The sequence below is a fragment of the Crinia signifera genome, chromosome 4, assembly GCF_055691185.1.
Source record: "Crinia signifera chromosome 4, ASM5569118v1, whole genome shotgun sequence".
Lineage (NCBI taxonomy): Eukaryota > Metazoa > Chordata > Amphibia > Anura > Myobatrachidae > Crinia > Crinia signifera.
In genome coordinates, this window is record NC_139220.1 from 44025612 (window position 1) to 44046873 (window position 21262).

Genomic DNA, 21262 nt, shown 5'->3' on the forward strand with positions numbered 1-21262 from the left:
CCTTTAAGCCATTTACAAAGTATTTTATCTCTGGAGATGGTAAAGAGCGAGGCAGCTTAAAGTGACATATAAATGACCTAGAGCGAGACTGAATGTGAGGAATGCGATGTACTGCGGTAACCCCGTCTAATACGTACACAGTCTTTAAAAAGACGTCAGAAGGAGTTGAATCGATGAGAATGGCAGGAAAAAAACTGCACATTATCTTCAGTAGCTGAGCAGACAAGCCTATCCTGAATGCTTTTACACAGCGAGTTTAACCCATTCATGACAAGAGATATTCTGGGAAATTCGTGACCACAGCCATTTTACTATGTATGTGTAACGGAGAGGTAAAGCTCAACGGCTCGTGTATTTTACTAAACGTCCCCTTTATCAAGGCAGCACAGTGATATACAGGGTGACATTTAATAGGATGTGATTTCTTGGGGCGATTTTTTGCAAAAATGGCCAAAATTGCACATTTTATAGGATGTGATTTGCAGGGGGGGGGGGGGGGGGGGGGGGGGGGGGGAGTAAAATCGCACTTTTTGCTTTTTGACACAAATTCGCACATTCTGACCTGGTGATTTTTAGTAACCCTTCAATTTGCATCCAGATGTTTTCCCATTATAAAAGTATACAATTCACAAATTTAATGGGATGCGGTTTTTGGTAAACATTACTAAAAATCACCAAACAAATAGACCAAGCTCTGACAGGCAAATTTGACAGAACCATGCACAGATCATTGAGATCGGTGTTTCGGTCTTAAAAAATGTGTAAAAGTTAAAATGTAAAAAAAAAATGGCGTGGGGTCCCCCTTCCTGAGCATAATCAGCCCTGGGCTCATTGAGCTGGACCTGGTTCCAAAAGCACAGGGGCCAAAAGCATGTGTGACCCCTTTATTGGGGGGGTCCCCATCCCCCCAGGTACCCCGTCCAGGGCTGACCAACCACGGTGAGCATGATATGGCCAGGGAACCTTATGTAAAAAGTGTCCCCTGGCTGTTTGAGCCCGATGCCAGTTCCAAAATACGGGGGACCTCCAGTTTTTTTGTCCCCTGTATTTTTGGAACCAGGACTGGTCCAAGTGTCCGGGGCTGGTTTCAGAAATACGGGGGACCCCTACACTTTTTGGAACCAGGTCCGGCTAAATGAGCCCTGGGCTGGTTATGCTCTCGAGGGGGGACCCCACGCCATTTAAAAAAAAAAATTTAACACAAAATCACACATGTCCTCAAATTCGCATATTTTCATGACTAAAAATCGCACATTTTCATGAATAAAAAAATAAAATAAAAATCACACCATAGTGCATTTTTTTGCCGCAAATTCACATCTCATTAAATATGTGAATTCGCACCAAAAAAAAAAGAATTGAAAACGTGCGATTTTGGAAAATGCAATAAAATTGTATCCGATTAAATCTCGCTCACAATTTGTGTATACAGCTGGAACTAAACCAAATGTGTTCACATCAAGAAAAACCTGTGTTGAAGTTCTTTAAAAACATTTTTTTCCCCCATTAACCAACCAAGTGCCCCGGTATTTCTAGCAAGGTTAGATTCAGTGGAGACAGTATATGACAGTGGTTGATGGATTAGGCTATTGTTACACCCAGTGTACAGTGTATCCATCAGTACTGACAGGTAGGGGTCATCCAAAACAGATTCCCTTTACAGTTTCACATGCTGATCTGCATATATAGGGGGTTATTCAATCCGGGATTCCGACTGTCAGAACGATCCGACAGTCGGAATCCCGGGCCATTTTTGTCCATTCCGACAGTAACTCGACCGTTGGAATTCAATGCTCCAACTGTCGAGTGTCGGAAAACGTGTGTGGACCGGCGAAAACGACCGCAGATTGTTGATAAACGGCTGTGCATTTGACAATCCGCGGCCGTTTCAGACACAATAGATCTGATTACGGATCTGACTGCCTTTAATGGTGTCGATAACGGCAGCATTGATTAGGCGTGTGCCGCTATTTCTGCCGGCGGAAATTGTGGCACAGATTGAATACCCCCCATAGATCCATGACTAAAGGCGCTTACACACTATACAATATAGCATTGGCTATATGCACAATAACTATATATTGTGTATAGTATATAGTGTGAATACACTATATCGCTACCGATGCATGCTCCCGCTGGTCGGTAGGTATGAACATGCCTTAAAATCGTAAAGTGGGTATGCATCAAAAGTCATTACTTTGACACTACTGGAATGTTGGTGGTGAATGAGAAGTCCACAGTTCCCTGAGTTACACAACTATTACTAACTTATGGTGACCAGGTAACATAAGGCTGGGGTAGCCAACCCTAGTCCTCGAGAGCTACCAACAGTGCATGTTTTGCAGGTCTCCTCACAGAGGCCCTTATTCTGATCGGTGCGGCCCGATCAGAAATATGCGGTGATGTCCGTCTTGGCGAATCCCCGCCTTACATACGGATCGCCACCTCCGTCCGTATGCGGATATGTGGCGGTCCGCATGAATGTGGACGGGGATACGCCTCCTCCATGGTGGGAGCAGCCCCTGCATTCGATGGTCGCCGAACATCGAATGCAGGGCCGCACGCTCCACCAGGTCCCGCAACACAAGACCACACGGACACTTGTCCGTGTGAAATCTTGTATGGGGGCGGGCAGCTGACATCCGGTGATGTCAGATGCCCGCCCCGTACCCACGCGTCACGGCCTCATTACCATGCATACGCCCCGCGTTTGCATGGGAACGCCCATGAAACGCGGGGCGTATGCATAGGGTAATGAGAATAAGTAGCCCCTCACGCCCCTCTACGCCCCCTGTGCGGCGTATAAAGAATCCATGCGGCGAAATCGCCTGCACATGCGCAGAGTGACCTCTGCACATGCGCAGACGATAAACATCGGCGGCCTGTACGCAAGCGGGAATATCCGCACCGATCAGAATAAGGGCCAGAATCACAAGTGAGCTATTAGCTCCATCTGTGGATCTTTTAAAATGTGTCAGTGATTAATGAGTGCAGCAGCTAGGTTGTCTGGAACATGTGAACTGTTGGTAGCTCTCGAGGGCTAGGGTTGGCTACCACTGACATAAGGTATAGTTCCTAGCCGCTTCTCTGTAACTCAAGGCAACCAAAGACAGCCAAGCTCTTTGTAAGGGGCCTACTGGCAAAAGCTTAATGAGGATACAATTATTGCTTGGTATTACAGCCTATTATTTGGTGTATCTAAGATTCTGGGTAAATAAGATGGTTGTACAAGATACCTCGGGGGTTTACTACCAGCACACAACAAAGGGTCATCCCCTTTGTGCATCTCAGCAGCTTCCCCTTGGCAGAAGAAGCGCAACTACGGGTGCAATCAAAGTAATGTCAACAAAGTGCCACCCAACATTCCCATACAACATCGCTCTGATCATCACTGACCTGTGCATCTCCTCTGTTTTTTCTTCAGATGGACCTCGGGACAGCAAAATATGCCGCAAAATGGCAGTCAAGTGCCGGAACTGGTGAGCATCACTCTGTGCAAGACAGATTGAAGAGAAAGTCACAAAAGTCATGGTGACAAATACCAAGGAAAAGATCATTTACTTGAACACCAAAAAGCGACATGGTAATAAGAAACATACTGGATTATATTAGGTGCAACTAATCGGACAATAAAAGCCACTCAGTATCTTATTACTGTGGTACAGTGCAAAGGTTGCGTCTAAATGCAAATAGTATAAATCCATAACCAACGTGAATAGGGTTGATCAGGCATAATATTTAAATCAACTGCAATCTGAATTGTATTGGGGGAAAATCGGAAAAGTTGACCAAAATCATTTTTCTTGTCAAGTTCTCACACTTATGTCAACTCATTAAATTAGCACTGTATCGGATTATCTGTGGTACGTATAATGGTATCCCAATGAACTATTTAATTGGCTGCTCACAACTTCCTGAGGTACAAGCAGAAACTCCGCTTAACTAGTGCTGCGATGCTGTAGGCTAACTGCATTGCACCAAACACTTGCTGGGACTTAAGTGCCATACACGATGATGTCAATTGAATAGTTCTGTCCATAGGGAAGACCATCAATTGTGTATTGCAGTCAACAGGGAACAGGAACTTGTAAATGGATTGTGTTGCTTCCATTGTGAATAGTTTTTTGGGGGGTTACTGTGACATATAAATACACTTCTTTGATGGCTTCCCAGACATGCCAGTGCTGCAACATACAGAACACCATTTACTGCTCCGTAGCATTTATAAAGAGCGGAGAGAGGAAGGGTGGTGTGGTTTATAGTATGTAAATTTCCTGCACAACCACAATGCTCATTCCTATCAGATTCAGTACAGTCTGGTCTTCTGGTAAACAACATTATTGAAAGGCGTAGGTCAGTAAAATCGGTACTTGTTTCCTAGCACGGCCACACCGATTTCCATCGGGGTGGTCGTGTCGGAAAAATCGCGTCGGTCGCATCGCATGCGATTTGGTTGCATGCGATGCGACCGACGCGATCTTTTAATTGAATCAAATGTGAATAGGGTCCCTGGGACCCGATTTTACATTGGATTCAATGTAAAATATTCCCTAGACCCCCAATTTTACACCGTAAACCCCACCCCACGATTGACGCCAACCCGAAGCGTGGTGAGCGCAGCGAGCCCGCGAGGGGAAGCGGTGCGCGTTCTCCGACCTTTTCATTCCCCTACTATCCACGTCGGCGTGGAGTTGAGAATATAAAGTGTGGCGAGTGCAGCGAGCCACCGAGCCCGAAGTGTGGCGAGCCTTGCAAGGGGATGCATATAACTTCACAGTTATACGCGTCCGCTCGCCACGCTTCGGGCTCTTTATATTCTCAACTCCACACCGACGTGGATAGTAGGGGAATGAAAAGGTCGGAGGACGCGCACCGCCGCCCCTCGCCACGCTTCCGGTTCACGTCAATTGTGGGGGGACGACGGGGCCATATATAATGTGAAATGGGTCATATTGGCCCATTTCACATTTTTTACTATGTGAGATGGACTTAATCAAGTCCATCTCATCGTGTGCCATTATAATGGCACAAGACCGACGCAACGCTCCCGATTTCAATGTTAAAAAATATTTTAACATTGAAGCCTATGGCAAAATCGCGGGCATCGCGTCGGGGCCAATGTTAATGGTCGCGACCGACGCGATGCCCGCGTTTTCCCTTTGCAGGCAAAATGGACCTGATTTCAAAGGAAATCGGGTCCATTGCGGGCATCGTGTACCTTAACTTAAAGGTACACGATGCCCGCGATTGTGGCCGTGCTAGGAAACAAGTACCGTAAAATCTTTTATTTTGAGGGAACTGCAGCTTTAATACAGATCTAAGTAAATAATTGTGGTGAAATATAAAACAAGGATTGATAGAAATAAAGAATTTATATTAAAAATAAGTCACAAAATGGGAATAAACACATAAATATGGTAATCAAGGCATAGCCAGTAGTAGTTTTCTGGGGCCATGAGGAGGATGGTCAGCGAGGGTGATAAATGTAATAGTGTAATACTTAATATTTTACTCTAACTAGTATATTGCTATTAACCATCCATTGCATTAACATTAGTTTAGCATTAGTCGTTTTGTACATTAGTATTATATTCTACAGAGTTTATTGGGTACTTGTTTCCTATCTGGGCGCCCGTCGTGGTGATCGCGGGTACATTTATGTCTGGCCGCGACGCGACCGACGCGATGCCCGCGATTTCCCATTGAAACCCATGTTAAACATGGAAATCGCGTCGGTCGCGTCGCGGCCGGCCATAAATGTACCCGCGACGCGATGCACCCGATTTCCCATAGGAATCAATGTTAAATGGCCCGACCGACGCGATTTTACTGTTAAATGCCTCAATGGACCCGATGTGGCCATAGGAATCAATGTTAAATGGGCTACAGAGCCCAAATAGGCACAATTAACCCTTAAATGTCCCCCCAAATTTTTAACGCCACCCCACGATCCACGCCAACCCGAAGCGTGGCGAGCGCAGCGAGCCCGCGAGGGGCGGCGGTACGCGTCCTCCGACCTTTTCATGCCCTACTATCCACTAGGGCGTGGAGTGAGAATAGAATAGTGTGGCGAGCGCAGCGAGCCACCGAGCCCGAAGCGTGGCGAGCCCAGCGAGGGGACGCGGATACCTTCACAGTTATACGCGTCCCCTCGCGGGCTTCCCAGGTGTCCATGGCGACGCGGACACCTGGGAAGCCCGCAAAGGGACGCGTTTACCTGTGAAGGTATCCGCGTCCGCTCGCCACGATTCAGGCTCGGTGGCTCGCTGCGCTCGCCACACTATTCTATTCTCACTCCACGCCCTAGTGGATAGTAGGGCATGAAAAGGTCGGAGGACGCGTACCGCCGCCCCTCGCTGCGCTCGCCACGCTTCGGGTTCGCGTTGATGGCGGGGTGGCGTCAACTACTTTTGGGGGGACATTTTTATGTTCAGGGGTGTTTTTGCCCCATTTCCCATTGTTCCCTATGATAATTTGGGGAAATTGATCCATTTAACATTGTTTCCTATGGTAAATCGCGGTCATCGCGGGTAAATTGAGGCATTTAACATTGTTCTCTATGGGAAAATCGCGGGCATCGCGTCTGGCACATCGCACCCGATTTTTTATCGGCCGAGATGGCCCCGATTTTACCCCCGATTAAAATAGTGGGCGCCCAGATAGGAAACAAGTACCGTTTATTGTGCTAATTGGGACCTCCAAGCCATCACCTGACACTATCAGCACAAACTATGTTGAGTGGAAGGTAATTATACCGGTTTACTGACCTTGTTTGCAACTACTTAATATGAATACTATCCTGAGGCACATAGGAACGGACTTCCTTTGAAAAACGTTTATTACAGGGTGGATTATTACTATTACTGTCTTTTATCTAAAAAAAAGTTTTATGTAGTAATGACTGCTTTTTACTATAAGGATTTATCTCACCACATGTTTTAGTGAATAAAATTATGAAGGAAATCCAATCTGTATACTAATCATTTTTAGCTCTACATCCTTGTTTGTTTTTACTATTATATTCTAATCGAATACCTTATTTATTTTTATTAAAGTGTCTACTTATAACATTAGATCATTTTCAACTGCATGTATTTCACACTCTCATTCATTTTTATTTATTAACAGTTTCTTATATAGCGCACACATATTCCGCAGCGCTTTACAGAGAATACTTGAACATTCACATCAGTCCCTGCCCCAGTGGAGCTTACAATCTATATTCCCTACCACACGTACACGCGTGCACGCACACACACACACACACACACACACACACACATTTATTCTAGGGTTCATTTTGCTGGGAGCCAATTAACCTACCAGTATATAGTTGGATTGTGGGAGGAAACCAGAATACCCGGAGTAAACCCACGCAAGCACGGAGAGAATATACAAACTCCGCACAGTGAGGGCCATGATTAGAATTTAACCCATGACCTTAGCACTGTGAGGCAGTAATGCTAACCATTACACTGTCCGTGCTGCCTCATATGTTTCTTTCCCCAAATCCAGTGGTTTCCAAACTAGAGCAGGCTTCCCTAACTTCGGAATCTGAGGTTCACTCGGTGTTAGATCAGGTGTTCAATTCACCATTGAACACCTGATCTAACACAGGGTGAAACTCAGATGTTTGAAAAGAAACCTTTATATACTCATCTTTACATCTGATTGTGTGAGTGCGGGTAGACATTGTGAAATCGGTACTTGTGTATTAGCACGGCGCCCGGCTACGCTACACTGACAACGTACCTTAGGCTACGTTGTCAGCGTAGCGTAGCTGGGCGCTGTGCTAATATGTGCCTTTAAACTTACTGTGTTGCGGGGCTCAAGGGCGGCCATGGGGGGGGCTTGAGCTGCGGGCGGAGAGATACCCCCAGTGTCCACGTCCCCTCATGGGGCTCGCTGCACTCGCCACACTTTATAAAATTAACTCCACGCCCACGTGGACACTAGGGGTAAGACGTGGATAGTGGGGATATGAACCATTGTGTATTATCACAGTTCCTGAACAAGTTCCGTAAGTTACGTAGTTTACGTAACTTACGTAGTCAGCATAGTGGTGTATTGGTATTCTCAATACACCACTACGCAAACTACGTAATGGGCGCCGTGATAATACACAAGTACCCTTGTGCTTTTAAAATTTGTATTAAATATCAGATGGTATACATACTGTATCTTTTTCATCTCTCACATATATACACCGTCCAATGAGAGCTCCATGGACGTGACCACTCCAATCCACATCCATCGTTTTGGATTCCCCAAAGATACCTTTATATAGTAATACTGGTCAGTTTATCAGTGAGTATGGTAAGCATTCACTCTTAAACCCTGACTTCACACGTGGTCAACCCTGAATGCCTGTAAAGAAACCTTTACACACACATTTCTTCATCTACCTGCATGAGTGAGGGTACCCATTCCTGTGGGCCTTTGAAACTTTCTGAGATCTAGACAGTCTACACATTGCTATTTTTATTTTCTTCTATATACCATCTTAAATGAGAACTCAAAAGATGTGATCGACACATGTGTGTATTCCACTCTCCATCGCCCCGGTCCATTTCTTTCAAGATCTTTCTTTTAGCGATGATCTAAGTAAAATGTATTGTCATCAACTGATAAGAGACTTATTATTCTCATGGTCTAACATAAAATACAATAGATGTTTTAAACTTGACTGACAACATCTTGAGAACCTGCTACTGTGTGATGTACTGTATATGCTGGCCTCTGTACGTCTCATCTCTGTACTGGGATCCGGATGATAGGTCGATAGTCAATAGTTCAACACCATGTGGTCGAAGTGCGCAAGGTCGACAGACAAATGTCGACACAAGCAACGGACAACACATGCGGGGCACAACATGCTCAGGTGTTGACATTAAGACCACTGGAGTAGTGTACAACTCATGTTGACTTTTTCTATGTCAACTTTTTTTCAATGTTGACCGTGAGCATGGAAACCTTATGATCCACACCCCTCTGTGTGCTAAGAAGTCTCGTCTTTGTCCCATCCTATCCTCTGACACACAGACTGGGGCTCACAGCAGTGCGTTTTCATCTCCTTGCTTTAGTCGGAGGAGTATGCGCTGGGCTCCACCAATCAGGGTTCAGCACAAGCTCCTCTGACCCCAGGTGTCTAAGAAGGGTGACCTTAAGCGCTATTACTTTGTCCCAAATCTACTTGTTATCGGAGAACCAACAGTACAAACGTGTAGCCTTGTGGGATAGGTTACTATTCCCAAAAGATGTAAAGCACCAGTAAAGCTGGGCGTACATTTGAAGCTACTGCAAATGATAAGACGTTGTTCATGATTTTGAGCTGCTGGACAAACGAAATAGTGCAAATCCACTGAGCAATTTCACAAAAGATATAGGGGTATATTCAATTAGTGTCAAATCCATTCCAACATTCTTTCGTTGGAATGGATCCAAAGCTACCTATTTAATGCAGCAGCCAAATAAGAATGTCGGATTTGGCCGCTGAAAGATGCTCATCTGGTCAGCGCCGGGACCGTGTGAGAGCATCAGCAGGAGGTGGCGGTATGAGTGTGGGAGGCGGCGGGAGCCGTAACAGCGCTGGGTGACCTGCACTTACCTGGCCTGGTGGCGGGACAGGTGAGTGACACGAGAGGCGGGTGGGGAATTGCTGCTCACCTGGTGCCTTCCTCCCTGCCTCAGTCCGGCATTTTTTCAAGTCTGATTGAGATTGCCGCAAAACGGGCCAAAACCTGTTGGATTTGGCCTTGTTTCTGACAAAAGCAGGTGGATTGGCAGCTATTCTGCCAATCCACCTGATTTTTGACAGATCGGAACATTCCAACTTTTCGCAAAAAAGCAGCTAGAATTGAATAGGTCAGAACCCCTTCTGACCTTTTATAGTCGGAAACAGACGTCTTTTCAACAACATGGCAGTTCCGACGAATTGAATATACCCCATAGTCCATAGACCCAATAGTATGCCATCACAGGCCATTATCTTCAGATTGGGTTGCATATACAGATGACATTGCCAACAACTGGTGGGAGCTTGCATCACTACCGATCTAGTGCGTACACACTGGACGATACACTGTACACAAATAAGTCGTTATCATGCATATCATTTAAAATGTCATCTAGTGTGCACCCTGCTTTAAGAAGTTCAATCACATTTCACAATTAAGTGAAACAATGCAAATTATTTTTCTACTGTTCTCAAGCTTTAAAGGATTAATGTTCTTAAGGGGGGGGCACCTTTATGTAAGAACAAACGTAAAACTATGTGGGAAGGAAATGAGCAAGAGGATAGCGGAGGATAAGGGCTAATGAAAGCAGCTAAAAGGGAAAATGAAGAGCGCATAACCGCAGATAGCAAAACCAATCCCAAGAAGTTTTTCAAATTCATACAGTAAATAGCAAAAGAATAATAAAAGAAAACATAGGACCATTAACCAATATCAACGGACATAGCTTTACTGAGGATACGGACATAGCAGAACTGTTAAATACATATTTCTCATCAGTGTTTACTAGGGAGGAACAGACAGTGGAACTCAAAGGTAATACAAATGGGACGCGCCAATTAGAACTTCCTATTGAAATCCCTAGGTCCGGACGGGATTCATCCTAGGATTCTAGTAGAATTAAGGGAGGAATTTGCACACCGTCTGTATTATATTTTCAAGAACTCATTATCATCTGGTAAGGTGCCTAAGGAGTGGAGAATAGCAGATGTAGTACCAGTATTCAAAAAGGGAAAATGGGATGACCCAGCAAATTATAGACCTGTAAGCTTAACATCAATAGTGGGTCAATTATTTAAGGGAATTTTAAGGGATGGTATCCAAGAACATTTATAGCTGCTTATTATAATCAGTATTAACCAACATGGGTTTGTAAAAAAATAAATAAAAAAAAACAGCTGCACCAAAAAAATGCAATAAGCTTTTATGAGGAACACAGCACAGACAATGGAAATGCTGTAGATGTCATCTTCCTGATTTTTGTTAAGGCTTTTGATAAGGTGCCATATAAGAGGTTGATAAAATTGAGGATTTGGGACTAGGGGTACAAATTTGTAGCTGGGTCAGAAACTGGCTGCAGCATAGAGAACACTGAGTGGTTGCAAACGCTGCAGTATTGAGTATGATACCAGTACTAAGTGGTGTGCTACAGGGTTTGGTGCTAGGGCCTCTTTTATTTAACATATTCATTAACGAAATTGGTGTGGGTATACTCAAAGTTTCCATCTTTGCTAATGACACAAAATTAAGCAGGGTAATTAGAACAAACAAGGATGTCTTCACGCTCCAGAGCTATCTAAAGAAACTAGAATAGGGGGCAAAAATTTGGAAAATGAGGATCAATGTTGATAACTGCAATGTTATACATCTTGGGAGACAAACAGTGTACTGGTTATAACCTAAGCCGGTGGAATTGGGTACATCAGAACTGGAAAAGGATTTAGGAGTCCAAATTGACAACAAACTGGGGTGTAGTGCTCAGTGTCAAGTACCAACAAATAAGGCCAACAGAATACTCTCCTGTATACGAAGGGGCATGGAGATTAGGGACTCAAATGTGATTATGTCTCTTTACAAAGCATTGGTTAGACCGCATCTAGAATATGGAGTACAATTCTGGGTTCCGCACTACAAAAAGGACATCATAGAACTGCAAAAAGTCCAACGAAGAGCAACCAAGCTAATAAAAGGATTGGACAAATTGGGAACATTTACGCTGGAAAAGAGACGCTTAAGTGGAAACATGCTTAATATGTCAGCAGACACAATAAATACATTTAAAATAAGGTTGGCCAAACATCTATTGGGCATCCAGGGGTACAAATAACAATCATAATCTGTCATTAAAGGTTGAACTTGATTGACGCACGTCTTTATACAGCCTTATCTTATGTAACTATGGGTTGGGATCATTTGGTCTATTGCATTATGGTCGAAAGTCATTAGGTCGACATGCTAAAAGGTCGACATGACTCTAGGTCGACATGGGAAAAGGTCGACATGATTCTAGGTCGAAAGGTCATTAGTTCGACAGGTCATTAGTTCGACAAGGTCATTAGTTCGACATTGTCTATGTCGACATTCACAAGGTCGACATGGGGTTTTTCACTGTTTTTTTACCTGAATGTCAACACAGTCGACATGGACACAGTTTAAAGTGCACTGCATCGCCTCGCATCGCTCGCTATGCGTCGGGCACGGTGCCTCGCTACGCTCGGCACACTATTTTATTCTCCCACCACGCCCTAGTGGATGGTAGGGCATGAAATACCGCCTGTCGGCACATGTTGGCTCAAAAAACAGTGAAAAACTCCATGTCGACCTTGTGAATGTCGACATAGACAATGTCGAACTAATGACCTTGTCGAACTAATGACCTGTCGAACTAATGACCTTTCGAACTAGAATCATGTCGACCTAGAGTCATGTCGACCTTTTAGCATGTCGACCTAATGGATTCGACCTAATGACTGTCGACCATAATGCAGTAGACCAAATGACCGCATCCCGTAACTATGTAACCGATGAAGCATTCAGATTGGTTGTGCGTGGGCTGGACCTTACAGAAAACGGTTCAGTTTATGATCAGCTCTTTTCATCTTCATTTACCTTCCTCATTAGTTATAATTAATTTTTAATTTTAAATGTTTTTGGTCACTTCCATTAGAATGAATTGAAATGATTGCCTGCAATGATGATTGAAAAAGATGACCATGCGATCAGAATGTGATGGGTAGTGAGATCAGGACAGATGGGGAATGTGGTCGGACAGTATATCTGGGTATCATTTAACTGTGCTACTATGTTGTATTAGCTGCACATGTATGGTATAAAGTGACAGACACCTTTGTGCATGGGATGGGTAGATCTGATCTCCGTCATAATGTCAACAAGTAGAAGGCAGGCCACGTTATGTGGAACCCGGCCTGCAGACATGGCGGTAATGACACCTGAAGCACAATAAAATGTTAGGAAAGCATTATGCTAAAGAATCATGCTTAAAACTAAAGTTCTAATGCCGATTAATGGGTACAAGGCTGAATATCGTATTACAATCATGCTTGGATTCTCAGAACACTGGTGACAGATGGTAACAAGGTAAAACATCTCCTTGTGCATGGGTGCCTTACAAGAACTGAAGCCTTAGGAAATGCTTCTACATTAATTAATAGCAACCTGTACCGCTTTCTTGAAGTGTAATGAAAACCCACAAGCTAATCATACAGCAGCAGGTGAATTTACTTCTGTGATAAGGGCCTGATTCAGAGTTGTACACTATGACAAAGCTTTTGCAATAAAGCAATTATGGTCAGACTGCGCATGTAAAAAAGGTGCCTTTGCAAGGACTTCATTGCAGAATGATGGACATGTATATGCCATCAGCTGCAATCAAGTACGCAGAGAGACATGGCGACTGCAACGCTACTGCCACATCCCATCTGCATAGCCTTACTCAAGAAGTCCATGTTCCTTCTTCGCCTCCAATGAGATGCTTTGGTGTACGTCTCATTAAATTTCTGGGCGGCAGCTTCACTTGCTAACCCTAGCCTAGAAAATCTCGACTGCAATTGAATCAGGCCTTAACACAGTGGTTCCCAGGGGTGCCTCAGGACACTTGCAGGGGTGCCTTGGGTTGGTGGACCAGGATCAATTCATATTATTTATGGTTATTATTTATGGTTAATGTACCAGGCAAAATCAGTGCTTGTGGCTGCCAATCATAATATATGTGGACAAACAGAAGCAAATCCTGTCACTCACCAGATAACTGTGACACATAAACACACAATGTACTTAATTTCATATTTGTTTTCTGAATTTCTCAATAAGAAGCATTTTGCCTAGGGGTGCCTTGAAAATATTTTGATGCTCTAGGGCGCCATGATTCAAAAAAGTTTGGGAACCCCTGCCTTAACACATTAGCATAGAGAATACTGTACACAACCTTGGTAATAAAAGTCGAGTCCTATAAATGATGCGGATTCGGCCCATTTTAGTGCCCGACTCACAGACATTTGCCAAAATCCGTGAGGCAACTTTACCGAATAGCACCACACTTATTCATGGTATGCAGTCCCTAGGTCGACAATGTCTATGTCAACACCTAAGAATGTTCCACAAATCCTAGGTCGAAGTTGACATAAGGTCGACACAAGCTTAACGTCAACATGGACATGGTGGACATGAGTATTTCACGTTTTTAGTTTTGAATTTTAAAAGGGGCATAGAGTTAGAATATAACAGTGTACCGATTGAGGCGAGGCACCGTGCCCAGAGCCATGCAAGGGGACGCGGTACGCTTCGACGGTGTCCATGTCGATATAGACACCCAAAAAAGTGAAAAACTCATGTTGACTTAATTCAGGGGACCTAAAGCTTGTATCAACCAGTCAATGTCGACCATTTTTGGGTGTCGACCTAGTCACTGTCAACCATTAGTGGTCGACCTAGACCAGGGGTGACCAAACCTGTCCCCTAGATCTACCAACGGTGCATGTTTTCCAGGCAACCTGTGGATCTATAGTAGGAATGAATGCAGCAGGTTTGAAAATGTGACAGTTAGTAATGACTACAGCTGTGCACCAGCTAGGGAGCCTGGAAAACGTGGACCGTTGGTAGATCTCGAGGACCGGTTTGGCCACCCCTGACCTAGACATTGTCTATCAACTATACAGTAACATTTATTCACACCTGCGGGGAACGGGCTTGACCACATAGAAAGAGATGACATACCTCACTGTGGACGTTCCAGCTGTCCAGAGTCACATTGAAAAGTGCTTTTAGCGCCTCTATGGTGCAGTCTGTCTCCTGCACAGAGAGCGGAGGGCCATTCCGCTCCGTAAGGGCCTGGTATTTCCCTTCCCAATGAATCCCCACAATACTCTCCAGGGTCTGTGTTAGCAGGGGCAGTCCTTGCAGCTCTTGTTTCAACTGAGCCCTAATGTCTGCGTGCAAAAGAGTGAGAAGAAAGAGCAGTCGCAGATTAAAGCAGCGAATGTCATTGACGGTGCGCCGGTCCGTGCATTTCTCCAGGAGCCTGCACAGTCCGGTAGCCATGTTCAGTTCCAGGCTCAGCTTCTGTGCCACAGGACTGTTGAAGACAATATTACACAAGCACTTCAAGGCCTCTACAATGACGGGGAAATCCATCACGTCGCCCAGAATATTCAGGTCAGGGTCCAGCTTAGCCAGTTTCATAAGGATCTGCATATTTTTCTTTGTGGTCACTGGGACTAAAACCTTTTTATCTCTGGAGAGGATCCGGAGAGCCTCCAGGCATAGGATCTGGCAGGATGTGCTGGTTCCTTTATCCAGGACTTCAAATACAGCTTCACATAGTTTCTGCAGAAAGGTGAAAACAAAACAGTTCAAACTACGCAAATCTATTAAGACAATGGAAATATATGCTCCTCCTCAGGGGCAGATGTATGAAGCAGTGATAAGGGAGGATAAGGGATTTGTGGCAACCAATCAGCACTGAAGTAACATTTATAATTTGCATAATATAAAATTATACAGATCAGCTGATTGGTTGCCATGGGCCACTTCTCCTCCCTTATCACTGCTTCTTACACCTACCCGACAGTTTCAACAGGTATTGAGAAAGCTTTGAGCAGAAATCCAGAGTTCGTTCGCACCTATCTGCTGCTAGGATGAATGGTTTCTTGTGACTTGGATAATGCAGTATTATAAATAGATTGCATTGATAATTGCTCAATTTAGTGTTCATTCTAGCCCCCTGCATCTTTCAAATCCCGTGCAGTTCCTCTTCCCTGCCTGGGGTGTCGCTCTCTGCTGCGGTGCTTCCAGCACAGATCTGGTGTGCATTTCGGTGCTCAACTAAAGACCACACAATACTGGAAGCACCACAGCAGAGAGCGACACCCAGGCAGGGCAGAGGAACTGCAGAGGTTTTGAAAGCTGCAGGGTCCTAGAGTCAACACTACCATTCTCTTATAACAGAGCTTGCCAACTGCAATTTGTATGTAGCACCAGCAGGCCATGTGCTCAGGATTTATTTAGTCATGCAAAGACAAGATAATCCATGTTGCTGGGTAAAGGCCTCCACACACTAGAACGATTTTTTGGCCGATTGTCCGATTTCCGACAGATCGTCCGATATATCGGCCGATGCTTACCGATATATCGGCCGATTCATACCGATATATCGGCCGATTCTTACCGATAATCGTCAATAATCGGCCGATTATCGTTTAAAAAAAAAAAACCTGGCCGATATATCGGACGATCGGTCAAAAAAATTGTTCTAGTGTGTGGGGGCCTTAAGTAATCATCCTACATGTTTCCATAGACAGAAATCCTGACATTTATCAAACCCTTGAGACAAATAAAATAGGAAAGTTTCCCTTAGCAACCTAGAAGGTTCTAGCCATCATTTATCAAGCAGTCTAGAAAATGACAGAAGCTGGTTAGTTGCTATGGGCAATGTCTCCTCTCCTCCGGCTCCGGCTAAAGCACACATGCATTGTAGCTAATTTGCTGAAATAATCAGTAAATTGGTTCTTTGCAATAATTGACATTAGGCTTATATAACATGTCTTTGAGGTTTCATTAAAGGCGACAGGTCCATACTAAAACAATGCAAATGTCCTAGGGCTCCAATCTTCTGTATGACCAAATGTCTAACCGTGGGGGTTATTTGGTAAGGATCTCAAAAGCAAAATCTCTCTCGCAATTTTTGCAGATGGGCAAAACCATGCTGCACTGCAGGTGGGGCAGACGTAAAATGGGCCTACACACGGGGCGATTTCAGGACTGATCGCTAAGCGCACAAATCACTGACACACTGATGTGTACTGGGCGATTTTGCCGAGCGTTCTACATTGACCAATCGCCCTGTGTGTAGGCCCCTTTATGAGGTGAGTTGTGTTCAAATTGAAATCTAAACTACAGTGTAAAAATAAAGCAGTCAGTATTTACCCTGCACAGAAACAAAATAACTCACCCATATCTAAAGGTCCATACACACTGGGTGACTTTGAGCTGAAAGTCGCTCAATACACTCATCGCCGGGCCATACAAAGCTGCCCAGTGTGTATGGCCCGGCGACGAGCGCTGCTGCGCGCTCCCGCATCATCACCGGGAATGCCGCTCATCTGCTGGTATTACCAGCAGATGAGCAGCTTTGAGGACGGCTTTGCATAACACGGCGCTAAGCAAAGCTGTCCCCTCCCGCTAACAGCGCCAGGCAGGGGAAAGCCGCTCAATGTGTACGCACTAAGCGGCTTTCCCCCCAGCGATGATAGCGATCATCACTGTCCATAGATGCTGGGCATAGTCGCCCAGTGTGTATGGACCTTAACTCTCTCTCTCTCCACGTTACATTAACCCCACACCTGCAGCGCACATGGTTTTGCCTTGGAGGGAAAGATTTTGCTTTTTAGATTCTTGCTGAATTACCCCCCATATTGGTTGAACCTGGTATGTAAGATACTTGCCTTTCTCTTTTCTTCATCGGCTGGATCAAACTGAAACAAGGTACGATTCTGTTAAGAGAAAATAAACAGATAAACAACATAACTAGGTACAGTGGTGACACACCTGGATGCTGGGGGTTAACAATAACATCTGCCTACTTATTGAGATTCCTCTTCCTGTAGGTTCATAGCCAGGAACACACAAATACTTGGCAGCATTTACCTTTAATCAAGTTCCTTGTTTTCCTTAAAAACAAGCTGAACAACTGATGACAATACAGCGCTTCTTGCTCTATAATTCCAGGAGACGTGGCTGGGTAGGCACCAGCCGGGGTTTGTGAATAAGAGTGTGTCAGGCAGGGTATGGGTCATTGGATCGGCCAACCAAAGCTCAACATGCATTCGGCTGACCACTGAAGGTCGACATGGCATGCCTAAGGTTGGTTGGAAGGTCGACACAAGCATTAGGTCGACTGTCAAAAGGTTGACATGGGTTTTTTACTTTTTTTTTACACGAATGTCAACATGGTAACCGTATCGGTGTACCGCATCTGCTCGCCATGCTTCGGGCACACGATTATATTCTCCCTCCACGCCCTAGTGGATGTAGGGCATGAAATACCGCCTGTCGACACATGCCGGCTCATAAAATAAATGAAAAACTCATGTTGACATTTTGACTGTCAACCTAGCCAATGTTGACCTATTTCATGTGTCGACCCAATACATGTCCACCCAGCAACCGTATACCGTCAGGCAAGGAGAACTGCTAGTTGTGGTCTAGTCCTGTCCAACCTGCACTAGTGTTGAGTATAATGTGACTAGGTCACTTCTTAAATAATTAGCTGGTTGTGAGTCTTGTAATGCATATTATTATAATAAAGCAATGGTGAGGGAACAGGGGTAAAAATGAAAATCCTGGGGGTAATGGACGGTCACGATGCCGAGACACAGACGGACATGCATATAAATCTACATGCATGCCCGGCTGGGTCTCGGCAGCGCAACCATCCATTACCTCCAGGAATATCATTTCATTGCATATAGAATCTGTATGTATATTCTATATGAATGCCTGGCTGTGTGTGTTACAGTACTGTAGCATACAAGGGCCTGATTAAGTGCAGCGCGTCAGGTTCTTGTATATAACACCCTTCCCTGCGTGATGCCCCCGGGTCTGCCTCCAAGTCCGCCCACTTCTTCAGTAGAGTTGCTGCGCCATCTCAGCAGTGCGCAGTCTGTACTGCCGTGGCGGCACCGAGTTTCTTTGCCTGGGTATAGGCTCATGTCGAGGTATACCCATCTCTAGTCTAGGGGAAAACATTGCACAGACTGTATCATCTTAAAATACTGACACTAATAGTTGCCTGGACATCACATGATCAATGATTATACCACACACACAGCCTGGCAGCCATTGACGATGATGATTACCATGTATGGCTGTGTGGTGCAAATTTTGTACCACACACAGCCGTACATGGTTATCATCACCATCATCATCATTGGCTGCCAGGCTGTGTACCGTACTAGCAAGATACATCATCAATTTCTGGGGGTACAGTGTGTATTACAATTAGATGATTTCCTTCCTTTTAACCCAAGGGGGTAACGTCGGCGTATCTAAATATTTTTTGGGGTAAAGGTAAAAAAGTTCCCTGTCCCCTGTAATAGGGTAACAAATTGTCAAACCTTAATTACCACCATAAAAATCTACCATGCTTACAAACTACAGCGAGGGATGAGTGTATGGAACCCTAGAAGTTGGGATCCAATGACATTACACTGGTGGCTACAAACTAAAACAGCTCTATCCTACAGTAAAATAAAGTGCATTTACCTGTCCTAATGGAGTACACTGCCTCTCAGAACACTAAACATAGGTTTACAATGAGTAGATCCCATCTTGGTAAAAATTTTCGTCCACTTTCAAAATATGTTAAAAGAACCTAACTATTCAACAATAAATCTTCCGGGGTTCAGTTAATGGACTGCAAACTGTGGTAGGTCGTGGGTACCCCCAGTCCAGACTGTCACAAAGATTTGGGGCCAATATAGTCTAGGTCTCTTACAATCACAAAAATAATTTAAATAGTGATTAACCAGTTTATTATAAGAGGAAACCATCCACAATGGAACTAAAGCATAAAGGTAGGTTACATTTCTCTATTAAGAGGGAATTTATTTCTGTCAAACTTTATAAAACTATAGTGTTCATTCTAGCACCCGCCATCTTTAAAAACCCATGCAGTTCTTGTTTCCTGCCTGGGCTGTCGCTGTCTGCTGTGGTGTTTCTAGCATAGGTCTGGTTTGCATATCAGTGCTGATATACAGTCCGCACTGTGCTAGAAGCACTACAGCAGACAGCGACAACCCAGGCAGGGAAGAGGAACGGCATGGGTTTTCAAAGATGGCGGGTGCTAGAATGAACACTAAAACTGTCCTTGCTGGAGTATAGCAATAGCTGCAGGCTGAGTTAGATTCAATTAATTGCAAGGATATACAATAATGATATGTATGATATCTATATTGTTCCCAATATAATGTACAAATCATCTAGTGTGTACTCTAAAATATCTGTATATGCATCTAGTCAATGATGCATGTATGGAGTGGGGTCCAGATACTGTCAATGACCGATATAGGTCAGTGAGGTGGCACCTGTGGCATCGCCGATATAGTTTAAAAAATATTGGCAGTGCCGGGAATTCTCCAGTATGTTCGGAGTATTAGAGATGGAAACAAAAAAAGTTTTCCTCCTTTAATAACCTGATACAGTGTATGTGCAAATATTCTATAAGGCAAGGGCCACTATTGTTCAGTATAGGAAATCTCCCTCCCCTCCTCCATTTGCAAAAGCTGTTTTCATAATTAAATTACATTTTAAAATGGAGACTAGAGAGATTCCCTATTCTATAAACTTCACTTCTCCCATTAGGAAATGGCTCCCCTGGCACACACACAGATAAACGTTGCAGCTTTTTTGGCTTTTATGTGACCTCACGCAATATATTGAACTCATGGGGGTGTTACACCTTTCACAGCTCAAATGTCGGACAAGGATCCATCCCGGGAGCAACCCAACATTTGCGAGGAAAAGCTCCCACAGCAACCTGCTGACATCATCGGGAAGGTGAGCGGAGCGGCTGCACTTCACCGAGGGGCAGGGGTGGAGGCATCACTTGGAGCTGATGCTACCTCCTCCCTATCGTGTGAATGGGAACCTGGTTATCAGTTGACACTGGCCAGCAACCCGGATCTGACCCGGGTAAAACCCTTCTTTTAACCTTGGTCGGATTGCTGGACCCGGTATTTTTCAAAGGGCCCTTTGACATCGCACAGTGACCTAGGTCAATCCGGCAATAATCCTGGTCAGACCCGGGTTATTTGTGCGGTGTGAAAGAGGTAGGACCCGGGTGGACCCCGGTTATTTGTGTGGTGTGAAAGTGGTCTCTATGAACACTGTTTCAGAATGTAATGAAATTTGGTATACTAATCGATGATTTGGTTGTGAAGATGACTTGAAAATACCTCCGAACCACTCAGTGGGTGACACCCAGGTGCATGCCACACCCCCGTGGAGACCCCACTGGACACAGAGCGTAGGCAGAAGACAGCGGTGCCAGAGTGATACTGGATACATAGAATTAGAGCTTGGTACGCGCTATACGATTCGCGGCACTGCTGATATCGGTGATGCACCCAGACAAGATATGTAGGACGTACATACTGAACAATATCGCTCAGTGACGTCACCCCCCCCCCCATTAACAACCTGATGTAGTGTGCGCTGTAAACGATATGGTGCAT

General features: G+C 44.6%; 1 protein-coding gene across 1 annotated transcript in view; it reads right to left on the bottom strand.

Moving 5' to 3' along the window:
* The window catches only part of RIC8B (RIC8 guanine nucleotide exchange factor B), a 50906-nt gene that overhangs the window by 19569 nt on the left and 10075 nt on the right, over window positions 1–21262 (bottom strand). Inside the window, exons 2-4 of the mRNA XM_083181663.1 lie at window positions 17474–17521; window positions 14748–15356; window positions 3397–3491 (exon numbers count right to left, since the gene is read on the bottom strand). Of these exons, the coding sequence (XP_083037789.1) occupies window positions 3397–3491; window positions 14748–15356; window positions 17474–17521 (752 nt within the window). The remainder of the gene's footprint in view (window positions 1–3396; window positions 3492–14747; window positions 15357–17473; window positions 17522–21262) is intronic.